We start from the raw sequence: 24,332 nt of genomic DNA, 5'->3' as shown, positions 1-24,332 counted from the left end.
GGAGTATAGCGGGCTGTGGTGGCCTGTGGTGGTGTCCCACGATCCGTGCAAGTCATACGTCATCACATTGATGAAATCCGTGTAGCTGAAACATACGGGTTGCTCGCTTGATTTGTCAGATCGTTTCTGCAATTTATGTTGAAACAAACGTACAGTGGTGTTTGATTCTACAGTTTATTTTCTGTCGATTGCCTTGTTCGTTGCACATTTGTTTTCTTCTTTCTTTTTTTAATTAAAATATTTAACGGCCAATACTTGTAACGTTCGGATGAAATCGGCGTTCCAACCAGTAACAGATTCAACCCACGTACTTATTCTGAGCTCATCAGTTTCAGAATTCGTAATCATTCCTTTGATATTGTTCGAAAGAAAACACTTGCTTTAGTGAACACAGATTTCGAACCTGCCCCGAATTTTGTGTGTGTGTGCAGAATCAGCACTTTCCCAGCGAGAAGCCGGGAGTAAATTTGGCGAGACGAAATCGGCAAAAAGTTGTCCCATTTCTAACCGACTCTCAGTCGACTCCAAATCCCAAGTGAACATTATTCTATTTTTTAAACCGATTTTGGTACGACTGTATGTTTAGTGTTGGAGGCTATACTCGGATTACCTTGTGCGTTGATTGGTTGTTTTTTGTTATGCCTCCCCTGCGCGAGGAGTCGGCGGAAATCGGAGCGCCACTTAAAGAGATACGATACCATGGCGGAGACCTTACCAGAAACTTTTTACTGCTGATATGAAAAAGTCACCAAGACAAACTTCATTCTCGAAACGTGTTGTCATTTGCCTGAGACGCGCCCATGTGAAGTGACTGAATCATTTCGCGACGCCGCTGTTTGAATTTGAACGTCTCGTCGAGCTTTGTTTCGCTTTTCAACGGACGTCAGAAATGTCACTTTGGAAGTGAGAGTCAAAAAAAGACGTCTTGGTTTGTTTACTCGATGACGTATCTCATTAACTGTTCGCAAGCTAGCGTCAAGCTGCCAGTGCTTTTGTAAGAATAAAAAAAAATCGCTCAAAATTCTGCCGAAAGTCGGTGAAAAATGTCCCGTGTGAAGAGTACTTTACTTGGCAATGTCTGGCAGCTCATACGACGCGTTGATTCTGAAGGGCGTGGCTCCGATGGCGATGGACAGCAGGAGGCGGTTCCTCTTTGTAACCGAGTGGTCATGGTTGAATTCTTGTTTTACGATCTGCAACACAAAATATCAAACAGGTCTTCGCGTATTAACACTTGTCCTAAATAGTCTCTTGAATTGGGGGAAAGAAATAACAAATTAGTATAGCAACCAAAAAGGTAGACTGCTAAATTTCCAATCCTTAAGTATCAAAAACAAGAATGGTAGGATTATGGAAAGTGTCATTGACAATTCACGACAAGTACCCTGACTCTCGCTTTGCCAATTAAACGTTAACTTCTGCTAGGTCGATTTAAAAACGTTCAATAGTTATACTTGCTATTCTTGTGTTTTACGTATTCTGTATAATCTTCACAAAAGTAGACACACGTCAACCACTTGACATGTTTGCGTCGAGAGGTTGGGTATATACGATCTTATGGCAATGGGAAAGTAAAGCAACGGCCAAATTGAGCACGTGATTTTGAGCCACATATCCACCCCTTTAAGAAGGGTGTGTACACTGATTGAAAAAGTTGTCTTCTTCTTCTTATTATTATTTTTCTTCTTCTTCTACTCCGTTTTCGAGGGGAAGTGCTTGATATTTTCATGTTTCTGTACTCCACCGAACTCTGACATGAATTATAGGATCTTTTTCGTGCGAATGTTTTTACTTCTGCGTACGCACGCAGAGGATAAAGCAGTAGCAGGTCAGCCCACAATTTGACCTGCAAGAGTTTTAAAAATCTCCACTAAAATCCTGAAATTTTGAATCGTCTTCAAATCCAAAAGGCACAGCCGGGATTCGAACCCCGAACTTCCCAGCTCTAAGACAGACATCCTTACCACTAGGCTGTTATGTCCGTCGTGTATTCTTGGTTTATACCATGTTAAACTATTGTTTCCACCCTTTTTGTCCCTTTTGCAAATTCCTTCATCGTTTTGACATACGTCGTATTGGTCCTATCCAGCAAATCCGATCTCATACTGGTTTTTTAAGAGCACGTTTGTGAGTTTAGCTTGTTGTGCTCCATTGTTTCAATTGATTGTATTGATAGCATAGTTATATGTAATTCTTAGATTCGCGTTCAAGAGTAAAACCAGACCTTGAGAATATGATAAACAAAGAAAATTAAGATTCAGACCTTGAGAAGCTGAGTGAAGCGCTGTTTATCAGCGGGAGGACTGCCCCTGGCGGCCGGGTACTCCCAGTCTAAGTCCAGACCGTCAAAGCCGTAACGGTGCAGGTAGGCGATAGCGTTCATGGCAAAGGTGTGCATGTTGGCAACACTCGACACGGTCAACCTGCAAAATCAAACTCACGTTAAAGGCACACTCCGCCTTCTGAAAACAGTTCGCCTCGCGGTCTCAGGTCTGGTCAGGCGTGTCCGCGGGATAAGACCATCCCTCCACTTGGTCACATACCAACCTGGCTGTTCTCTGTGCACAGACATGTTTCTTTGTTTTGTTTTTGTTTTTTAAGAATGTGGAATAAAATCAAAACAAGAAAGGTAGGTTGTTGGAACGTTTGTTATTGACAAAATAACAATATCTGTGAATGTATTGTTTTGTCAATAACAAACGTTCCAACAACCTACCTTTCTTGGTTTTTTATTCTGAATTTTGGAACGTTGGCAGTCTCTTTGTTTTTGGATTTTTCATAATTTTATAAAAGGCACTGGTTCAGATCTATAATAGTATTAATACAGTGAGGCGAACGGTGCTCACGGGGCGGTGTGGGCCTTTGACATTCTGTGTGTAATTAAACTGTTGTTGTTCACACAGATGTTGCTCCTATTTTGTTTGGCAAATTTGCCGAAATGGCTACATACAAGTATACGAGTTTCTGGACTGATCCGATGTTTTACGTCGTTGGCGTCATCTTTCTATCGCATAGTAAATGTTATCATTTTAAAGTTGTTTGATAGTATTTTATAAATGATAGATTATAAAGAGAAGAGTTGTTGAAATATAGAAATCACACAATAACAGTGTGACATTTCCCTCACAATGAAAACGTTTCGGCAAACACAAAAACTTTTGAACTTCTGTGTCAAATGTAGGCGTTATTGTTCGGAGGGATGAAGCTAAAAGGCAGCATATACCTGCGCAGTTTCAGCGGCACAGACGACGCACTGCCTATTATTGATGCTGCGATAGGGATTATGACGAGTACTTGGCCTGTTTTCCTTTCACGCAACGTGTAGCGGGCTGGGATAATCTGCAGTGCGTCGTCTGTCCTGCTGAAGTTACATAGGTGAGCGCCAGGCCTAAGATTTATTTTCTTCGGCGGATGTGTCGAAATGGCCAATAACGTTAACGTTGCAGCAATTTTCGGAAGTACTTTGTGTGACTGTTGCTCCTATTGTGAACATTCTGCCAAAATGACGGAAGATTTGAAATAAGTTTTGGTGTTACTCCGACTGCCGACGCTTGTTGACATCCCTGAATTCATCGACCTATTTTGACGCTGGGAAGATATCATTTTATGTTTACTGAAAGTAGTGCTACAGGGAATAACGCGCCCAGCTACACATTTTAATTTCAGGACAAACACCTGATATCAACGGGGGGAGGTCAACTGCTAGGTCACTTGACTTATTATCCTCAGATCTCAGTTTTGTGTGATGACTCGCCGCCTGGACACGTAAAAGACCTCGGTCATTTTGCTAGAAATGCAAGAGGCTGATTACACCTGAACACCAACATACCCGCATAGCGCGACCTTTGTGGGGGCTAGTTTTTCCCCAGAAAGAAACAACCTTACTTTCCTGACAAAAGGATCACAAAATAAAGAATGAAACGGAAATAGAATCAAGAGAAGAAAAAAGAGTACTGACGTGAACTGATCGCTGCCCGCTGTCCATCCGCCAAGACTGAGCATGACCTTCAGATTGGGTTTCTCGCGCTTCAATGACGTCAGTCTCTGGTACCTGCAACCACACAGTCAGACATAAAAGTCATTCGTTAACTCCGTTAAATACGTTAAAATTCACACACTCATTCCAAAGACAATTGTGTAGTAGCGACAAATTTGGCCTTTTTGAATCGGAGTATGTGTGTTCTTATAATTAGACCCATTTATCCAAGTGTCGAGTCCAATGTACAGGGTATACACCAGAGAGAAAGAGATGAAATAGAGAGAGAGAGAGAGAGAAAGTGTGTTTGTGTGTGTGTGTGTGTGTGTGTGTGTGTGTGTATGTGTATGTGTGTGTGTGTATGTGTGTGTGTGTGTGTGTGTGTGTGTGTGTGTGTGAGTGTATGTGTATGTGTATGTGAGGTTGTGTGTGTGTGTGTGTGTGTGTGTGTGTATGTGTGTATGTGTGTGTGTGTGTGTGTGTATGTGTATATGTGTGTGTGTGTGTGTATGTGTGTGTGTGTGTGTGCGATAGAGAGGGTGTTTATCATATTGGTGCTTGTATTTCTCTTTCGAAGACACAGGGGGTCTTTCGAGACCGATTCTGCGTCGATCTTATTTTCTGTTTTGTTCGCGGCACACAAAAACTAAGAGAAGGAGAGAGGGGGGGGGGAGGAGAGGGAGCGAGAAAAAAAGGAACTTTGAAAAAGACACCATAGCAACTGTCCTTCTGCTGAAAGATCGAGTATCACCTTCTTTATACATAAAACTGGCATATCCTCGAACTGTAGGTATTTGGCATGTACCCCATGTTCTTATCCCGTGAACAAGTTGGGCGGATCCATAGCGGTTTGTAAGATGGTTTGCATGGGAAGACCAGTATCTTTAACATCAAGGGATAAGCAAAGCGGGGTCAACTGACATTTCGGGGTCCCTGGTGAGGTCGTCGGGGATCATGTTGACCCCTGTTTTGTCCGGGAGGGCGAAGGCATATATCAGGTGGGTGCAGAGAGAGGTGTCAATGTCTTCCGGGTGGAACTGCACGGGGTCTGGACGGGAGCGTGCCCACCCGGCTGTGTAGCACACTACGCGGTGGCCATGATGGTGAGGCGCGTGGGTCGTGGTGGCTGAGGAAGAAAACAAGGCGCGCTAACAGGCAGAATATACCTGCGCAGTTTCAGCGGCACAGACGACGCACTGCCTATTATTTATGCCGCGATAGGGATTATGACGAGTACTTGGCCTGTTTTTCTTTCATGCAACTTCAGCAGGACCGACGACGCACTGCAGATTATCCCAGCCCGCTACGCGTTGCGTGAAAGGAAAACAGGCCAAGTACTCGTCATAATCCCTATCGCGGCATAAATAATAGGCAGTGCGTCGTCTGTGCCGCTGAAACTGCGCAGGTATATTCTGCTCACAAGCGAAACATTTAGTCAACCCGTCGGACTCACAGAATGAAATGAACGCGCTCCATTTCCCCCGAGGCCTTGAGCCAAGAACGCTTTTGGCCCTTTCACGAAAAAAAAGCGTCCGGAAAGTGACAAGCCAGTGTAGCGCAGTAGCGTATGGCCTGCTCGCATATCGATTAAAGTGACAAACCAGTTTAGCGCAGAGTAAAGCGGTTCAGGGGAAAGCGCGCTTTTCTCTTGTCTTTTTAACTTTCTGAGCTTGTTTTTAATCCAAACATAACATATATATATATATATGTTTTCAGAATCAGGAAATGATACCCACAAAAAAAATGTCATTATTTTTAAATCGATTTCTGAAATTTTATTTGTATTAGATGTTTTTAATTTTCTGACCTTGTTTTTAATCCAAATCCAGCATATCTTTATGTTTTAGGAATCAGGAAAAGATCAAGAATAAGATAAAGCTTTTGGATCTAAATTTCAATTAGAATGTTTAGATTTTTTATGACCAGATTCGTTAATTAACTTTTAAGCTTCCCAGCCGAAATGCAATCCGATAGTCCAGGCTTCGTCGAAGATTGCGTGACCAACATTAATTATTTTCAATCTATTTAATTAAAATATGAGGGCGTGACAGTGCCGCCTCAACTTTCACACAAAGCCAGATATGACGTCATCAAAGACATGTATCGAAAACATGGAAAAACCGTCTGGGGATATCCTTGGGTCGCGGGACTCAGATTCAGAGACGGTATCCATGTCCCACTCCCTTGTCACCACGGTGATACGTAAAAGACCTCGGTCATTCTACCAAAAGTACAGGTGGCTGATTACACTTAAACACACACACACACCTGGGTAGCGCGACTCTTGTTGCGGGTACCTTTCCGCTGGGAGGAAGCGACCCGAATTCCCCAGCAACGGGAGAGGGCCCCAAAGGGGGGGTATCATCACGATCACGGGAAGGGAAATTTTAGCTTTCACGATCACAGTTACCTTGATTTTTGTTTTCACGATCACAAACACCTTGACGAATAGAGGATCATAGAGTGATACAGCTGTGAAAAATGTACGTTGAAAATAAAATGCTTTGCAATAATGCCCATCACGATCACGAAAACAAATGACAATCACGATCACGAGACTTGATTTTTTTGTCATCACGGATCACGGGCAAAGTCCCATCACGATCACAGAAATGGAAATTTCGGCAATCACGGTCACAGAAAGGTCATAAAACGCCAATCACGATCACGATTTTAAACCCTTTGGGGCCCTCATGGGATGATAAAGTAATGGAAATGAAAATGGCAAGGTATTTTACTTACCGCCCAGCGCCCCGGGAATGACCAACGCCAACAGGATCACCAGCATCTTGAGAACAGTCAGGTCCGCCTTGCTCTCGTGCCTTGCTCTCGTGCCTTGCTCTCGTGCCTTGCAAAAAAAAGAACACCCAGCCCACGTGGCATTGTGGATTTGTTTGTTTGTTTGTTTGTTTGTTTGTTTGCTTAACGCCCAGCCGACCACGAAGGGCCATATCAGGGCGCTGCTGCTTTGACATATAACGTGCGCCACACACAAGAGAGAAGTCGCAGCACAGGCTTCATGTCTCACCCAGTCACATTATTCTGACACCGGACCAACCAGTCCTAGCACTAACCCCATAATGCCAGACGCCAGGCGGAGCAGCCACTAGATTGCCAATTTTAAAGTCTTAGGTATGACCCGGCCGGGGTTCGAACCCACGACCTCCCGATCACGGGGCGGACGCCTTACCACTAGGCCAACCGTGCCGGTGTGGCATTGTGGATACAACACCAGGAATGTGTATGCCCGCCCCACAGGCTTAACATGTTGCCTCTTAAAGACTGGATAGATCATTGTGGATACATTGGAACACCCCTTTAAAGACACCCCCCCCCCTCCCTCCCAATTTAAGACTTTCTACGTTTAAAGACCCTCGTTTCTTAGATGTTCATAGCCTCTGTAAAGGAACTTCGATTTTCAGACTCCCCCCCTTTTAAGGTCTGATTTTCTTAGATGTTCATAGCCTCTGTCAAGGAACTTCGATTTTCAGACTCCCTCCCTTTTAAGGTCTGATTTTCTTAGATGTTCATAGCCTCTGTCAAGGAACTTCGATTTTCAGACTCCCCCCCCCCCCCCCCCCCTTTTAAGGTCTGATTTTCTTAGATGTTCATAGCCTCTGTCAAGGAACTTCGATTTTCAGACTCCCTCCCTTTTAAGGTCTGATTTTCTTAGATGTTCATAGCCTCTGTCAAGGAACTTCGATTTTCAGACTCCCTCCCTTTTAAGGTCTGATTTTCTTAGATGTTCATAGCCTCTGTCAAGGAACTTCGATTTTCAGACTCCCCCCCTTTTAAGGTCTGATTTTCTTAGATGTTCATAGCCTCTGTCAAGGAACTTCGATTTTCAGACTCCCCCCTTTTAAGGTCTGATTTTCTTAGATGTTCATAGCCTCTGTCAAGGAACTTCGATTTTCAGACTCCCCCCCTTTTAAGGTCTGATTTTCTTAGATGTTCATAGCCTCTGTCAAGGAACTTCGATTTTCAGACTCCCTCCCTTTTAAGGTCTGATTTTCTTAGATGTTCACAGCCTCTGTCAAGGAACTTTGATTTTCAGACTCCCCCCCTTTTAAGGTCTGATTTTCTTAGATGTTCATAGCCTCTGTCAAGGAACTTCGATTTTCAGACTCCCCCCCCCCCCTTTTAATGTCTGATTTTCTTAGATGTTCATAGCCTCTGTCAAGGAACTTCGATTTTCAGACTCCCTCCCTTTTAAGGTCTGATTTTCTTAGATGTTCATAGCCTCTGTCAAGGAACTTCGATTTTCAGACTCCCCCCCCTTTTAAGGTCTGATTTTCTTAGATGTTCATAGCCTCTGTCAAGGACCTTCGATTTTCAGACTCCCCCCCCCCCCCCCTTTTAAGGTCTGATTTTCTTAGATGTTCATAGCCTCTGTCAATGAACTTCGATTTTCAGACTCCCCCCCCCCTTTTAAGGTCTGATTTTCTTAGATGTTCATAGCCTCTGTCAAGGAACTTCGATTTTCAGACTCCCCCCCTTTTAAGGTCTGATTTTCTTAGATGTTCATAGCCTCTGTCAAGGAACTTCGATTTTCAGACTCCCCCCCTTTTAAGGTCTGATTTTCTTAGATGTTCATAGCCTCTGTCAAGGAACTTCGATTTTCAGACTCCCCCCCCTTTTAAGGTCTGATTTTCTTAGATGTTCATAACCTCTGTAAAGGAACTTCGATTTTCAGACTCCCCCCCTTTTAAGGTCTGATTTTCTTAGATGTTCATAGCCTCTGTCAAGGAACTTCGATTTTCAGACTCCCCCCCCTTTTAATGTCTGATTTTCTTAGATGTTCATAGCCTCTGTCAAGGAACTTCGATTTTCAGACTCCCTCCCTTTTAAGGTCTGATTTTCTTAGATGTTCATAGCCTCTGTCAAGGAACTTCGATTTTCAGACTCCCCCCCTTTTAAGGTCTGATTTTCTTAGATGTTCATAGCCTCTGTCAAGGAACTTCGATTTTCAGACTCCCTCCCTTTTAAGGTCTGATTTTCTCAGATGTTCATAGCCTCTGTCAAGAAACTTCGATTTTCAGACTCCCCCCCTTTTAAGGTCTGATTTTCTTAGATGTTCATAGCCTCTGTCAATGAACTTCGATTTTCAGACTCCCCCCCCTTTTAAGGTCTGATTTTCTTAGATGTTCATAGCCTCTGTCAAGGAACTTCGATTTTCAGACTCCCCCCTTTTAAGGTCTGATTTTCTTAGATGTTCATAGCCTCTGTCAAGGAACTTCGATTTTCAGACTCCCCCCCTTTTAAGGTCTGATTTTCTTAGATGTTCATAACCTCTGTCAAGGAACTTCGATTTTCAGACTCCCCCCCTTTTAAGGTCTGATTTTCTTAGATGTTCATAGCCTCTGTCAAGGACCTTCGATTTTCAGACTCCCCCCTTTTAAGGTCTGATGTTCTTAGCTGTTCATAGCCTCTGTCAAGGAACTTCGATTTTCAGACTCCCCCCCTTTTAAGGTCTTATTTTCTTAGATGTTCATAGCCTCTGTCAAGGAACTTCGATTTTCAGACTCCCCCCCTTTTAAGGTCTGATTTTCTTAGATGTTCACAGCCTCTGTCAAGGAACTTTGATTTTCAGACTCCCCCCTTTTAAGGTCTGATTTTCTTAGATGTTCATAGCCTCTGTCAAGGACCTTCGATTTTCAGACTCCCCCCCTTTTAAGGTCTGATTTTCTTAGATGTTCATAGCCTCTGTCAAGGAACTTCGATTTTCAGACTCCCTCCCTTTTAAGGTCTGATTTTCTTAGATGTTCATAGCCTCTGTCAAGGAACTTCGATTTTCAGACTCCCTCCCTTTTAAGGTCTGATTTTCTTAGATGTTCATAGCCTCTGTCAAGGAACTTCGATTTTCAGACTCCCCCCCTTTTAAGGTCTGATTTTCTTAGATGTTCATAGCCTCTGTCAAGGAACTTCGATTTTCAGACTCCCCCCCCTTTTAAGGTCTGATTTTCTTAGATGTTCATAGCCTCTGTCAAGGAACTTCGATTTTCAGACTCCCCCCCTTTTAAGGTCTGATTTTCTTAGATGTTCATAGCCTCTGTCAAGGACCTTCGATTTTCAGACTCCCCCCTTTTAAGGTCTGATTTTCTTAGATGTTCATAGCCTCTGTCAAGGAACTTCGATTTTCAGACTCCCCCCCTTTTAAGGTCTGATTTTCTTAGATGTTCATAGCCTCTGTCAAGGAACTTCGATTTTCAGACTCCCTCCCTTTTAAGGTCTGATTTTCTTAGATGTTCATAGCCTCTGTCAAGGAACTTCGATTTTCAGACTCCCCCCCTTTTAAGGTCTGATTTTCTTAGATGTTCATAGCCTCTGTAAAGGAACTTCGATTTTCAGACTCCCCCCCTTTTAAGGTCTGATTTTCTTAGATGTTCATAGCCTCTGTCAAGGAACTTCGATTTTCAGACTCCCCCACTTTTAAGGTCTGATTTTCTTAGATGTTCATAGCCTCTGTCAAGGAACTTCGATTTTCAGACTCCCACCCTTTTCAGGTCTGATTTTCTTAGATGTTCATAGCCTCTGTCAAGGAACTTCGATTTTCAGACTCCCTCCCTTTTAAGGTCTGATTTTCTTAGATGTTTGAAGGCCGCATTAGGAGGTTTTACTGTGCCCAGCACAGCGGATGTGGATCAGCCATTGAACATGTCAGTTTGTACGAACACTCTCCTTTCATATTACTTGCTGCACTTGTACTTTCGGATGCGGTTTCGATATTTTGAGTGTTCGAATATCCCTCCCCAATTTTGAGTGTTCGAATGCCCCTCCTAAAATGTTTAATGACTCCTCATTTGCAATGGGCTTATAGCCTGAGCAATCAAACTAATCCTGACTTCAGACTTTTCTGTTCTGTCTGTCAACCTGTTTGTCTGTGTGTCTGAATGACTCTCTGTGGCTATCTTTGCCTCTGCCAAGTCTGTTTATGTCGTTCGGAATTGAAGCTGCCGTCTTGCTTGGACAGTTGCTGTGAAGATTTTAAACATAATTCTTCGGAACGTTTTCTTTTTCTTTCTTTTATCTCTTTTTAATTCAGGAGGCTTCTGTTTTCTGTTTTAGGTTTGTGTAAGCCCGATGTCCAATTTTAGCAAGCATCTAACACTTTGGATGTGGGGGAAAATCTCAATAAAATCAGAGCTAATATTCAGGATTTCATTTTTCAGCTTTACCACGCCTTGAAACGTATTTTTATGAACGATTCACGAACTTCCTAAATGCACTAGTTACGCCACTGACGAAGTATTATGTCTATATGCCGTAATTAACATGTTAGATTATTTAAAGTAGGCCTACTGACAAAGTAAATATTTCCATACCTTGATGGTACTTTCAACTCACAGTCACAGTAACGGACTCGGCACAGCTGCCAGTAACACTAGTCTACACTTTTGAAGTAAACTGAATGAAGCATTTCACGCTGTTATCTGTCAAATAAGAGAAATGTAGAATGAGGTCACAGGCATTCAGAGTCATGCGTAACGCGCATAGACCTGGTCAAGCGATAATATTTTTCTATGTAAACTCTAAGGAGAGGAAGATTGTTTGTTCATCCAATGCTTCTTTTCGTCTCGGCTTTAGACTACGGTGCCAAGAAGAAAAAAATATCACTTGTACTATTGTTTCATTTTGAGGGTGCCTGCATCCCTGTGGCTTTTGGCGTTCAAAACTCAAAACAGGTTTTAAGTCGGTACATTTCATTGACCTGCACAGATAAGCAATAGGCAGCAGTTGACAGAGATAAGCCACTTGGAAGGGGATAGCCATGTACGATACCACAGCTTTCCTCTAAAACGAGTACAAATTAACAGACAGAAGTAGCTATTACCCACACACACACACTCACACACACACACGCACACACACGCACGCACACACACGCACGCGCACACACACACACACACACACACACACACACACACACACACACACACACACACACACACACACACACAAGCAATATGCAGAACATTCGTCTGCTTGGGGAAATACGACCTTGTGTGACTGCTTCCGGGCTCCAGGCTTTTTTCAAACTTTCAAAACTTCGAATTGTGCTGATCTTGTCTTGATGAAAAAAGAAATCTTTTATGATTTAAGAATGTTTGTGTTACAAACTGTCAATTCATTACTTTAGATTTTAAAAGTTAGTTCTAGCGCCAAAACGAGGCGATGTTGAGATCCGATTGTGGTTCTAGACAATCCGGCTGGCCACGCAAAAATACATTCTTTGAAAAATGCTCGCTCTTTACGGAGGGCACTGTGTTCTCAAGCGGTGAGTGTTTAAACAAAAGGGTGTTTGTACTGTGTGTAAAAGCCTGACGGCCAGAAACTGATGGTTTACGTGAAGCTGAGTGTGCCTTTAACTCTGTTTTATTTGGCCTTCTTGACTTTCTGATGGAAATTCATGCTGCCTTTTTCAGCTTCATTCAGTCTGTCTTTCTCTCTCTGTCTCTATCTATGGCTCCCTCTGCCTCTGTCTCACACACACACACAACACAACACACACACACACACACACACACACACACACACACACACACACTGTTTCTCTGACACGGTTTGTGTATGGTTATTTTAATTACTCTCTTCTCAAACTCACCTTCCTCCTCCTCCTACCTTCCTTCGTCTTCTTCTTCCCATTCACTTCTGCTGCCTCTTCTTCCCAAACTCTGTCTCTTCTTCGTGAGTAGTGTGTCTCTTGCGAGGGTCTGTTTGTTGGTTTGTGTGTTTATTTTCTTTATTTGTTTATGCTTTGTTGTGCTGTTCGTTAAAGGGGGTGTTCTGGACTGTCAGGTATCCTGTGACCACATCTAGAATAAGCACCTGATGTCAGAAATACAACAAGGGTTTTTTTGGTTTTTTTTTCCCTAGTCATAGTTATAGTAAAATAGTTTAGTCCCTCTTTAGGGCGAGGGCCAGATGCAAAAGAGCATATCTATGCTTATTCTTGTCACCCTCGAAAAATAAAGATTTGTCATTGTCACTGTCATTGTCATTGTCTCTCACACACACACATACATACATACATACACACACACACACACACACACACACACACACACACACACACACATACACTCTCTCTCTCTCTCTCTCTCTCTCTCTCTCTCTCTCTCTCTCTCTCTCTCTCTCTGAGGGCAAACAGGTGAGTTTTGCCACCTGAAGACTGGCGGAGATGCTGACATTTTGAATGTTGCAACCCGCGTCGGTAATACAGACAGACAGACGAATGCACGCAATTGCTATCGGCTGCTGCAATGTGAAAGGGACCCTCACCCATCCTGCCACCTATCTTCCTGTTGCATCCACTTATTGTCTTGGAGATTATTAGTCTGATTATTTTTTCAAATAAGTACAAATATAAAAAGAAAAGACTCTGTCCACATTTATGACGAGAAAAAAAACTAACGAAGTAATGCTCGGTATAAACTTGTCAGCCGTTCGATTGTTAAACATACATGAACAATCATGTTCTTTTTTTTATTTATTTTTTTTACATATTTTTGATACTGCGACCACCAAGCCATGATTCATTTCGCATGTTACTAGTACATACTTGACGAGTGTCGGTTAAAGGTGGTATACCGAAGGCGCCATTTTGGAAAGTTTTCTGACAATTTGGACCTTAAAAAGTTCAAGGGACATTCGCTGTACTGTAATTTAGAAACACCTGCAATGATTTGCTAAAAACTTCCCCGAATCTGTGCTAAATAATTAAATGAATTTTCACCAGCGAGGGGTTTGCATCGACCAGCTCTCCTGTCAAGAGTCCGGACTTCCGGTCGTCATCGTTATTTATTTGGTTTTCATCTCTACCCATTCGTCAAAGCAGATTAAGACTGTTGGATTGAGGAAGTCAAACCTACAGTCTAGCTTACGCATGCAAATCAGTTCCGTGTCATACAGGGCTAAAACACTTCGCACAGCAGAAACGAACGCAATGTCAGTTGGAGAATATTACGGTCTGCAATGACTACCAAACACAGCATTTAGATTTGAAAAATAGAACGCTCAAGCACTAATTCTAAGACCTTCCTCGTGTGTGTTGTCATAAATTCAACTCCCAAAACGAACTATGTAGCTCTCGGCTCAATTTCAAATTTGTATCTCTAGGAATAGTGCATGAAATACTCAGGGTCGAAATGTAGGAAGGAATATATGACTCATGCGAAGAACGTCACAATGAAAATTTCAGTCTGGGATGCCCACTCAAAATACAACCGTTTTCAATTTGAGTAACTCAGCGCTCAAACGTTTATTTCAAGGTATATCCCTGGTGTGTGGTCACATAATTACAACCCCCAACCTCAACTGTATAGCTCTTGGGGCGACTGATTTGAGACAGTTTTCTTGTTAGATATAATCCCTTTGAATAAACAACTGATTCAACCAAAAATCACAAGATTGTGATTGTGCGTGTGGCCAAGGAAAGGGGTGCTCTCATCCTGGGTTATGCGTATACGAAGCTTGCTGAACGAAGCTTTGGCACTGAATGTTCGGTAAAAAGACTCACGTAGTCTTCGCGAAGGCAACTTCGGGCTCATTTCAGAAGGCCTTAAAGGCCCAGGTCCATGCATGGCGACCATCCTGAACTCAGGTCAAAATGAGTTCGGCTCATTCTCTACCTGACAGGATGCCTTGGTTTTCCTTGTCTGGCGAGGAAATCGATTTTTTTACACATTATTTAGATCTTTTCGTAATGTGTTATGGATGTAAGCATATTCGCGATCGTCGATAATGATTTTTCATGGTGTTGTGTAATTTTTAGATTACAAAGGAATTGATATGTAAGACAGTTTCAAGCGAGCTATTTTTCGCGGCTGTAGCCTATTTACTGTGCAAACAACTCTAAATATGGCAAAAGTGTCACGTGATAATCAACCGTTTGGTTTCGGCGCTCACTGGATTTTTTCTGTAACCAGTTGACAGTGATGAAACCTTCCGGCAGCAGTCCCAAAATTTCGACTTGTTTTGACCTTAGAACGATGTCTTTATCATAACTGTGAAGAACAGAACGGAGATCACTGTCGAAGTCGGCCAATCTGCAATCATTTTCGTCTCGCGAACACTGATCTCAAATTTAGATCAGGGCTCGCGAAAAACAAATGGGAGATAACTCTGTATTCTTGTTTTGATAGATTCGCGTAGGACTGTAGCGTCCGGTCAGAGAGACAACTGGCAATAGCCGTGGAGCGATGCTTATCAGAATGGCATGGCGACTTACCTAACCAGTCCTATCCACATGAGAAGGCAGGTACCTTTGAACGTCTTGCGGGCGCCTTATATATCTCCCCTTATCTACATGCACCCATTCATCAGGATCACTCGGTTTTGTGTGGACAGTTGTTAGACTGAAGTCGTGCTGGCAATGTTCGGTAACGCTGGTATTATTCGACAGGAAGCACGATTTACCGCAGTTGGCTTGCTTTTTCATTTCATCATCTGCATCTGCATGGGTAACGCCGGTAGAATCCTACAATTTGGCTTAGTACCGGCGGAACTGGGGAGAGCACTAATTAGGGTTCGTACTGCCTTCTAATAAGGCAGCACGAAAACTGTCAACTGATGTTTTCTTGGCAGTCTCTTCTTCCAGGCAAGTTGTTTCAGTCAGCTGTTGTTCTTGGGAAGAAGGAGAACTCACACTGGGCGGTTTGAGCTATTGTTGGAACATAACTCAGGCTGTTGTTTCTTGCCAGCCGGTTTGGTCACAATGTTCTTGATCTGGTAGTCTTGGTATCGTTGTATCAAAATTGTGAAGAAGAAGAAGAAGCCACGATTGAACCAAACCACGGTTCTCGTATGCTTACCACTCGTAAATAAAACTTACATTTTCTCTTTCTATGATGAGGTCAGCCCCAGTCCATTGTTCGATATTGTCCACCCATTTCTTCTTTTGTCTTTCTCGCTCGGTGAAGGCTCCTTTAATTGAAGACATGCATGCACATGCAACTTGGGGGTATAATGTCAGGAGCTTAAGCCCTTTGGCTAACAGCATTACCTCTTCGGATTCTCTTTTCATCCTCTTCTTCTTGCGTCTCGCGCCCTTTCGTTCTTTCCCCTTTTGATTCTGCGTCTGTCAATTAAGGCCCTGTCTTTCCGGGCTATCCGTCTGTACAAAAAGGGAGAATCAGTCAAGGGCATTTAATAGGGACGGGACGTCTGCTCGGCGCTGCGCTTGATGACGTCTGCAACCACTCCAGACTGTTGATTGTGCAGCAGACAAAAACAATTGAAGGGTGAGCGGGGGGGGGGGGGGGGGGGGGGGGGAGGAGGAGGGGGCGGGGCGGTATGATGATTGCCACTCTTCTCCAACGGAGATACGAGAAGACACGGAAGTTATTGTAAATAAGTTTAGGTTTTATTTTCTACAAAACCAATAAAATATGCACCCACAAAAAATTAAATCTGATTTCAATTCATTCATTGATATAAAATCGAACTATTCCAGCTTGATGACGAGTGTTTTAAGACCGACACAATAAATTTGAGGGAGACACTGTTGACGAATCTTCTCCTGGCGTGTCTTCCTGTGAGCATCGTCTTCCTCTCTTTATTCTCTTCGAGTTCACCTTTGCAAAGGGGTACGGAGCCGATAGAAATTCGGCGACAGAAGGTGGTAATTTAGCACGGATATATTTGACGACTCTTGCTGTTTCTGTCTCAACGTTGGTGGCATGATGCGGGTTTCATCAAGTCACTCCGGCCACAAGTGGCGTGAAGTCGAACCACGTGTTCTACGGCTTTATTCGATCCCGTAGGACCATCAAACAACTGTATTATGATGATATCCACGTGAATGATTTGGCCCAATGTCAATGATGAGGCAGCAATATCAGTAGCTCCAAACGACTCAGTTCTGTTTTCGACAGCTTCAGTCTCCTGTCTATTGACAAGATGTTGCCGATCATTTTGTGCTATTAAAAGGACAAACACAGAGGTGCATGCTTTCCACGAGACCGATCTCCTCATCCCCCTTTCTCGGCGAGGTACAGAATCGCCCCTGTAGCCGACTTCACACTCTGCTTGCTTTCAACCTGTCAGGTGTGTCATATCGCCGCGGCACATCAGTGGTTTCAAATCGCCCCCTTTTATTCCATACAACGAGGCCACGTTAGTTTTTTTAGGTTTTTTGTGTGGAAGTTTTTTTGTTTTGTTTTTTAAATCACACGTTACCTGAGTTTACCTGATTTTTGTTCGGTAGTCCTCAGTTTGAAAATCACTGCACAACTATCCAGACAATGATTGCTCTTCAAGTGTAGACTACCCAATGTGGAGGAAAAATTAGAATACAGCGGCTTTCAATTTACCTGCGCGTGCATGCGTGCGTGTTTGTCACATAGTGAGTGTGTGCGCCAGTGACACTAGACGTATTCTGATGAGCGGGACGAAATGCCACAAACGTCGGATAATTGGAGCCGACATGGAAGGGGGCGAATCCGGGCGTCACCTCTCACTCTTTCTCTCCGCTGTCTCTCTCTCCACACACACAAACACACACTGTGGACCACACATGTTAAGTTTTGTTTAGTCCAGCTTGCTATATTTACTTATTAAGAAAGGCTAATTTGAAAGCTGAAATAAGACATGAAGAAGTTTCGCGTTTCTGTTTTGGTTTGAACCTCGCTTTTCTGTGACGCACTGAAACAACCTCTACATTTATTTTGTGTATTTCCCACTGTGTGTTTGTGTGTCTGTTTGTGTGCGTTGGCACATGTGTACCTCTCTCTCTAAAAACAAAATTATTGTTTGTATTGCTTACATGCAAAACAAACACACACAAATACAGCTAAGACATAACTGACCAACAAGGCAAAATTAAAAACAATTAAAAACATTAATCTCAAAACCCTTTTATTTTGTTTCTTTGCACTTTTTGGAACCAAAATAAAATAAAATAAATAAATGTGTAATTATTGTTTAATTGTACCTGACAGAATTAATGCCCAGCAGTAACACAAGCTTTGTAAATCCATGCATCATACAATGGCTGATGCAGAGGAAAGAAAAAATAATCACAGAAGACATCACACCCTATGCGCACAATAATATTCACAGCTTTTATTTTATTTTCCTTTTTTTACCCTTTCTTGCAATTTAGCCTTTTCGTCCACTTTCACACATTTATCTTTTTTTTTTAGTTTGACCCATTATGGCAATCTAGCCTTTTCTTTCACTTTTCGTGCATGCATATTTTATTCCCAATCAGATCCAGACACAAGCGATGGCACTATGGTAGCATATCAACTTTTCATAATAATCATGCAAGTACCTTCCTTACTTGGGCAAGAAGCACACAGATTTGAAGTAATCTTTCCAACATAAAACAAGAAGGGCAAAGCCCATACGACTCACATGCTTGACCTTTACATGACCTTGACTTCAGCTAAACCTAGCAATGACATCATACACTAAGAACTGCTTTACACATTTTTCCTACCAAAATACATGTGACCTTGACCCAAGGTCAAGGTCATCCAAGGTCATGCAACACAAAGCTGTTAATTCAAGACATAGGAAGTACAATGGTGCTTATTGGCTCTTTCTACCATGAGATATGGTCACTTTTAGTGGTTCACTACCTTATTTTGGTCACATTTCATAAGGGTCAAAGTGACCTTGACCTTGATCATGTGACCAAATGTGTCTCATGATGAAAACATAACATGTGCCCCACATAATTTTTAAGTTTGAAACAGTTATCTTCCATAGTTCAGGGTCAAGGTCACTTCAAAATATGTATACAATCCAACTTTGAAGAGCTCCTGTGACCTTGACCTTGAAGCAAGGTAAACCAAACTGGTATCAAAAGATGGGGCTTACTTTGCCCTATATATCATATATAGGTGAGGTATTAAATCTCAAAAACTTCAGAGAAAATGGGAAAAATGTGAAAAATAGCTGTTTTTTAGACAACATTTATGGCCCCTGCGACCTTGACCTTGTTTTTTTACAAATTTCTGATTCAGCAATCAAGCTGAAAGCATTATAGCTTTCATGAAAAGCTTACAAAATCATCTAAAACTACGATGTAAATGGAAAATGATTAAAATGAAGACTAGCTGGGGTTGTTTTGTTTTTTTTATTTTTTTTTTATCTATCAGCGTTACAAACAAGGAGGCAGGATTGAAAAATAAAGAGTGTTGTTCAAATTTGGTTCTGCATGTACGTACCATGGCCCAAAAGTGTCTGCTCATGAGAGAGATCAATGTAATAATAAATAGACAAAAGAGACTTCGAGTTATGTTTTTCAGGTCCTGACAGATCAAAATTAATCAGAGAAAAACAAACAATGTTCCTACTTGGGTTTTGTCTATATATATATGTGGCTCAAAGTAACCGACCAGGTGGACAACTTCAAAACAAAATGCTTGAATCATCCCTTGTCCGTCACTGCTAACGCAAACTTCTTGGCATAGTTCCGAATTAACCCTTTGAAAATGACGTCACATATTGAAAGAAGAGTTTACTGTGTGAGATTTTTTTTTTTTAGGCTAGGGGGGGGGGGGGGGGGGGGGGGGGGGCGGGGGGTGTTCCGGAAACCCCCGCCTTTAGCTTGAACATCTACTATTGGAAAATTTCCTAAATAAATTATCATTTAATTAATATACTTACCCGAATCACATTAGCATTGAGTCACCTGAGATGCTTATCACTGAAAAACGCTTACCCGGCTAAAGAATTTAAAGGGAAGCAACCCCATCACCAAAACGAAAGTGAAAGTAGCTTTGGTAATGGGCCAGTACACCGGGAGTTACCTCCCATACGGGTGTATGCCACGTCACTTCCTCTAGGAACACGTGCCTATTATCATACGGCTTTAAAAAATCTTAAAACCATAAGCGGGGCAGGTGGGAGGGAATACAGTATGTGATTCGGGTAAGTATATTAATTAAATGATAATTTATTTAGGAAATTTTCCATTTAATATCATATTCTTACTCCGAATCACATTAGCAGATAACATCAACAAGGCGGTGGGCTAGAAATGAATCAAAACTCACCATCAAGTTCTGGACAGGAACTGGCCTGCTGCTATGAGCGCTGGAAGGCCTCTGGAGCCATCCTGTCGAAGAGCTGTGACGTCCCGAAGATAAAAGTTTATGAAAACATCTTCGGAACGCCAATACGCAGTTGTCAGCACCTCCTCTAGACGTCTGGAGCGCAGAACTGCCAGAGAGGATGCCCACGCCCTCGTCTCATGGGCTCGGGCCGAGTCAAGTGGCAAGGAGGGCATAACCCCCCCCCCTCTTTGTGCGCCTCCACTCATAAGCCTGCTTGATGAGCGAGGACACCCACCGGGCCAACGTTACCTTCGACAAATCTTTCTCGCGCCTAGTAAGGAGAGAGATAAACAACAACTTCTGAGAACTAGACCGAATCGGCTGAGTCCGGGCTAAGTACAGACGAAGTGCCCTCACAGGGCAATTGACCGAATCGGGGTCACCCGGGGCCAACGCGCTGGTCAGAGCCTTAACTCTAACCAGCGGAGAGGCCTGCCCCGGAGACTGATTCTTGGCCAGGAAATCAGGCCGGAAACGCAAAGATGCGGAACCGTCCGGCTCAAAGGAGATATCTCCAGGCTGACCCGACAGGGCGTGGACCTCGCTACCCCGTCGGGCCGTAGCCAACAAAAGGAGAAACAGCGCTTTGCGAGTGACATTGAACAGACTGGCCTCGCTTAAAGGCTCAAAATCCGCAGAACGAAGGAATTCCAGGATTAAAAACAAGTCCCACTTGGGAGCGGGCAAACGAGCTTTAGCTTCCTTAAGAGCAGCCCCTTTAATGACTGCAGCTATAACGTCCCCGACTCGAACAGAACGACCAATCTGCTGAAGAGTCGCCGAGATAGCGGAGCGCCGGACCCTCAACGAGGAGACTGAGGCGCCCTGTGAAGACATGAAAGAGAGGTGGTTAGCGACCTGAATAGAGCGCGGAGCCACCGAACTCACCCCTCTAGCTGAACACCAGGCAGTCCATGCCTTCCAGTGGGAAGCATAAACTGAAGAGGTGGACGCTCTATGCGAGCGAGCCACCAAGTCCAGAGTCAAAGACGACGCCCCAGAGCGCTTCAGCGAGTCCCGAACAACTTCCACACGTGAAGCTTCAGAAGACTGGGCTCCTCGTGTGGAATGCCTGTTCGGGGCTGCACTAGTTCCCCTCGCACGAGTGCGAGAGGAATGGGGGGCCCTTGGGCAAGCCGAAGAAGATCTGGAAACCAGACCTGCGACGGCCACAGAGGAGCGACCAGAAGAAGAAGGGCCGGCTCCTCCATCTCCGCTTTCCGGATTACTCGGCTGAGTAACGGAAAGGGAGGAGTCTGAAGATCTGTATGTGCCCCCCAACCCTCCCTGGACGCATCTGTAAAGAGGTCCAGGTCGGGGAGGGGCACGACGATCGGAACACCTCTGCAGACCCACTCCGTGTGCAACCACGGAAGGGTCGCAGACTGGAACCATCCCTGCAAAGGGATGAGGGCGTCCCAGTCCACCAGAGGAGAGTCCACAAACGGCTTCAGCGCGAACTGAAGCGGACATTTGTGGACCCGGCCCAGTGAAACCAGAAGAGCCATAGACTCCATCTGCCCCAAGATGGAGGCGAGCGAGCGGATGGAAGCCATCAGGAGAGGTAAAGTGGAGCGAATCTGAGCTTGGAGCTTGTCCACCCTTCTCTGAGAAGGCTGGACAGTCCAAGCGACCGTGTCGAAAGACATCCCCAGATAAGTGAATGTCTGTGACGGGGTCAGCTCCGACTTTACCCGGTTGATCGAGAACCCCAACCAGTTGGATTCTCGAAGAACCGTCAGGGTATCCTGCGAACAGCCGCTCTGGGACTGGTTCATGATGAGCCAGTCGTCCAGATAAGCCCGCAGACGGATACCCTGGGACCTCACCAGTGCACAGACCTGTCTCACCACCATGGTGAAAATCCACGGTGCGAGAGACAGCCCGAAAGGGAGTGCGCGAAACTGGTAGATCTGATCTCCCCACCGGAAACGAAGCCATTTCCGATCGGTCGGATGCATAAGAATGTGAAAGTATGCGTCCGTGAGATCGATCGAGGTCGCCCAGTCTCCTGGGCGGAGAGAGTCTCGGACAGAGGCTGGCGTCTCCATCTTGAATTTTATCTCCCTCAAGAAAGTATTGAGGAGAGATAAATCCAACACGGGACGCCATCCTCCTGATGCTTTGGGAACAGCGACCAGACGCCCGTAAAATCCCAGGGAGCTGTGGACCCGAACTCTCTCCACCGCGCCCTTCTGCTCCAGGGAGGCAATTTCCGACTGCAAGACGGAACGTGCTTCCTGCGAGAAGGGGGGCTTGAACCGCGGAGGCACTCGGGTAAGAGGCGCCTTTTCCTCCCGCCAGAGTAGACGGAAGCCCGAACTCACCACTCCCACAATCCATTGGCTGTCTACTACCGACATCCAACGAGAAAGTGCCCGGGAGGGGCCTCCCGCCATCACCAAGGTGGAGGGCGGGAGGGAGGTGAGATCGGGAGCGCTTCATTGGGGGTGTGGCTTACTTCCAGAGCCGCCACGCCCCCTCCCCGATGCCGTCCTCTTCTTCCCACCACGAGCGGCCGGCGAAGCCTGCCGCTTCTGAGCTGGCTTGGGGTTAGACGATGTCTGAGCCTGCTTCTGTTTAGAAGGCTGAGACTGTTTCACCCCCTTCAGAGTGTAGTCAAGGAACTGACTGTCCTTGTTTGACTGAATCTCCTTCTGTCTGGCATCCAGTGCCAGCGGACAGAAGAGAGACTCCTCTGAGACCGGGGAGACTCTCAAGGTCTCCCTAGTAGCCAGCTCCGTGAATTGGGACTGCGAGAGGAAGAGATCCCTCCTGCAGAGTACCGCTTGGGTGTACTGCAGGGAGGAAAGACGCAATTGTTCCTCATTGACCTTGGCCAATGCGGTCAAAAGCGCAGAGACATCGTCCGCATTCTGTTCTTCACTGAGAGTGAAAGGAACTAGCGAATCGGTCAATGCCCGAGACAGAGCCCGAACGAGAGTCTCCGCAATGGAGGACAGTTCGATCTGCCGACGTCCAACCTCCTCAGCAGAGAGGAGGGAAGCCTCGGAAACCGGCAAAACCGAATCACGCTTGATCGGTTTAGTCAGAAGAGGCAGCAATTCCCGGGAAACCGGAAGGGTAGCCCTAGGGAGTGCAAAAGACGCCAGCCAATTCTGGCTCTGATTGGGCATGCCAAGCTTCCTATTGGCCGTAGGCACGAAGGAAGAGGCTTGGGCAGCTGAAGCCACCCACTGCTGAGCTGATTCCGGAACTGGACCAAAAGGAAGCAGTAACGGAACAGGCACTGGCCGAATACCACTCCCCGCATGTGCTGGACGAACCAGTGAATGCGAAAGTTGGTAAGCCACTGACGGAGACTCGGCGAACCGGAAGGAAGAAACATCCTCCTGTGCCGGCCGGAAGTCCGCCATGGCAGAAGGAACGAATGATGCGGAAGAGTCCGCAGCCACCACCCCTTCAGGAAAATAACGAGACGTTACTTCCGCCGCGACGTCAAGAACAGACTTGAGCTTCGACGGAAACACGCCCCGCGACTCCTCGCTGACCACTGATGGAGCATCAGAATAGTCACACGTGGAACCATGACCGAAGTCACCAGTTCCGGAAGCAGAAGCATGCCCTGGCAAACCGGAAACCGGAAAAGCCTGAGCACTAACGTCATCCTGCCGCCCAAAACCCTGTGAAGGTAAAGGGTAAGCAGGACGACCATCCGCAAAAACCGGAGCTGGATGAGCTGACGTCACTCCCCCGACTGAGTGGAGTGATGCCTGCTCAAGCCTAGGCGCTTGAAAGCCGGAAGGCGCACGCTGTAATCCACTATCTGGTATCCGGAAGGAACCACCAGAAGAGGAAGAAGCGTTTCCGGCCGAAACCGGAAGTGTAGTCAACGGAACCGCAAAATGCGGAAGTGAAGACTGCACTGGTTGACTTCGCGATCCGGAAGGACCGGAAGTCAGTGAATACTCCATCCTGCCGCGACCGCCGTAGCGTGCCGGAGCGGACGGATCATCACTTCCGGCAAGTGCCGGAAATGCGGCAGTCGAAACCGACTGCCGCCGCTGTTCGAACAAGTCCGGGGCCTCGTAGGTTATCGCCGGAAATGAAAGATCAGCAAGGTATCGGTCGTGACCCGATGCGAAAGAGCTGTCCCCCGAAGGAGAACGTCCAGGCGCCTCACGAGGGCTATCGGACCAGCTCTGCTTACCAACCGACGCTGAAGAGGGAGGACGCTGCTCCAAGCCGGAAGTGGAGGACAAAGACACGGAAGCCAATGCCCGGACGTCACTGCCAGATGCCGGAAACGCCGAACTGCTGGCGACGGAACG

At 45.1% G+C, this 24,332-nt stretch overlaps 1 protein-coding gene and 1 long non-coding RNA gene across 2 annotated transcripts in view; both read right to left on the bottom strand.

The window, feature by feature from the left end:
* The window catches only part of LOC138983214 (probable chitinase 10), a 34,686-nt gene extending 23,119 nt beyond the window's left edge, over positions 1 to 11,567 (bottom strand). Inside the window, exons 1-7 of the mRNA XM_070356626.1 lie at positions 11,299 to 11,567; positions 6,719 to 6,824; positions 4,898 to 5,102; positions 3,959 to 4,051; positions 2,264 to 2,423; positions 1,069 to 1,193; positions 1 to 85 (exon numbers count right to left, since the gene is read on the bottom strand). The exon at positions 1 to 85 is cut by the window's left edge and continues 27 nt beyond it. Coding sequence (XP_070212727.1) covers positions 1 to 85; positions 1,069 to 1,193; positions 2,264 to 2,423; positions 3,959 to 4,051; positions 4,898 to 5,102; positions 6,719 to 6,764 — 714 coding nt within the window. The 5' untranslated portion in view covers positions 6,765 to 6,824; positions 11,299 to 11,567. The remainder of the gene's footprint in view (positions 86 to 1,068; positions 1,194 to 2,263; positions 2,424 to 3,958; positions 4,052 to 4,897; positions 5,103 to 6,718; positions 6,825 to 11,298) is intronic.
* Positions 11,568 to 17,813: 6,246 nt separating this feature from the next.
* LOC138982875 (uncharacterized) lies at positions 17,814 to 19,494 on the bottom strand. The gene is made up of 2 exons (XR_011460994.1): positions 18,404 to 19,494; positions 17,814 to 18,340 (listed from the first exon to the last, which is right to left on the bottom strand). It is a non-coding gene; the product is annotated as an uncharacterized lncRNA (long non-coding RNA).
* Between the last annotated feature and the right edge of the window lie 4,838 nt (positions 19,495 to 24,332).

The sequence above is a fragment of the Littorina saxatilis genome, linkage group LG12 (assembly GCF_037325665.1).
Source record: "Littorina saxatilis isolate snail1 linkage group LG12, US_GU_Lsax_2.0, whole genome shotgun sequence".
NCBI lineage: Eukaryota > Metazoa > Mollusca > Gastropoda > Littorinimorpha > Littorinidae > Littorina > Littorina saxatilis.
Note: the sequence above shows the minus strand (reverse complement) of the source record. Positions and strands in the feature narration are given on the sequence as shown.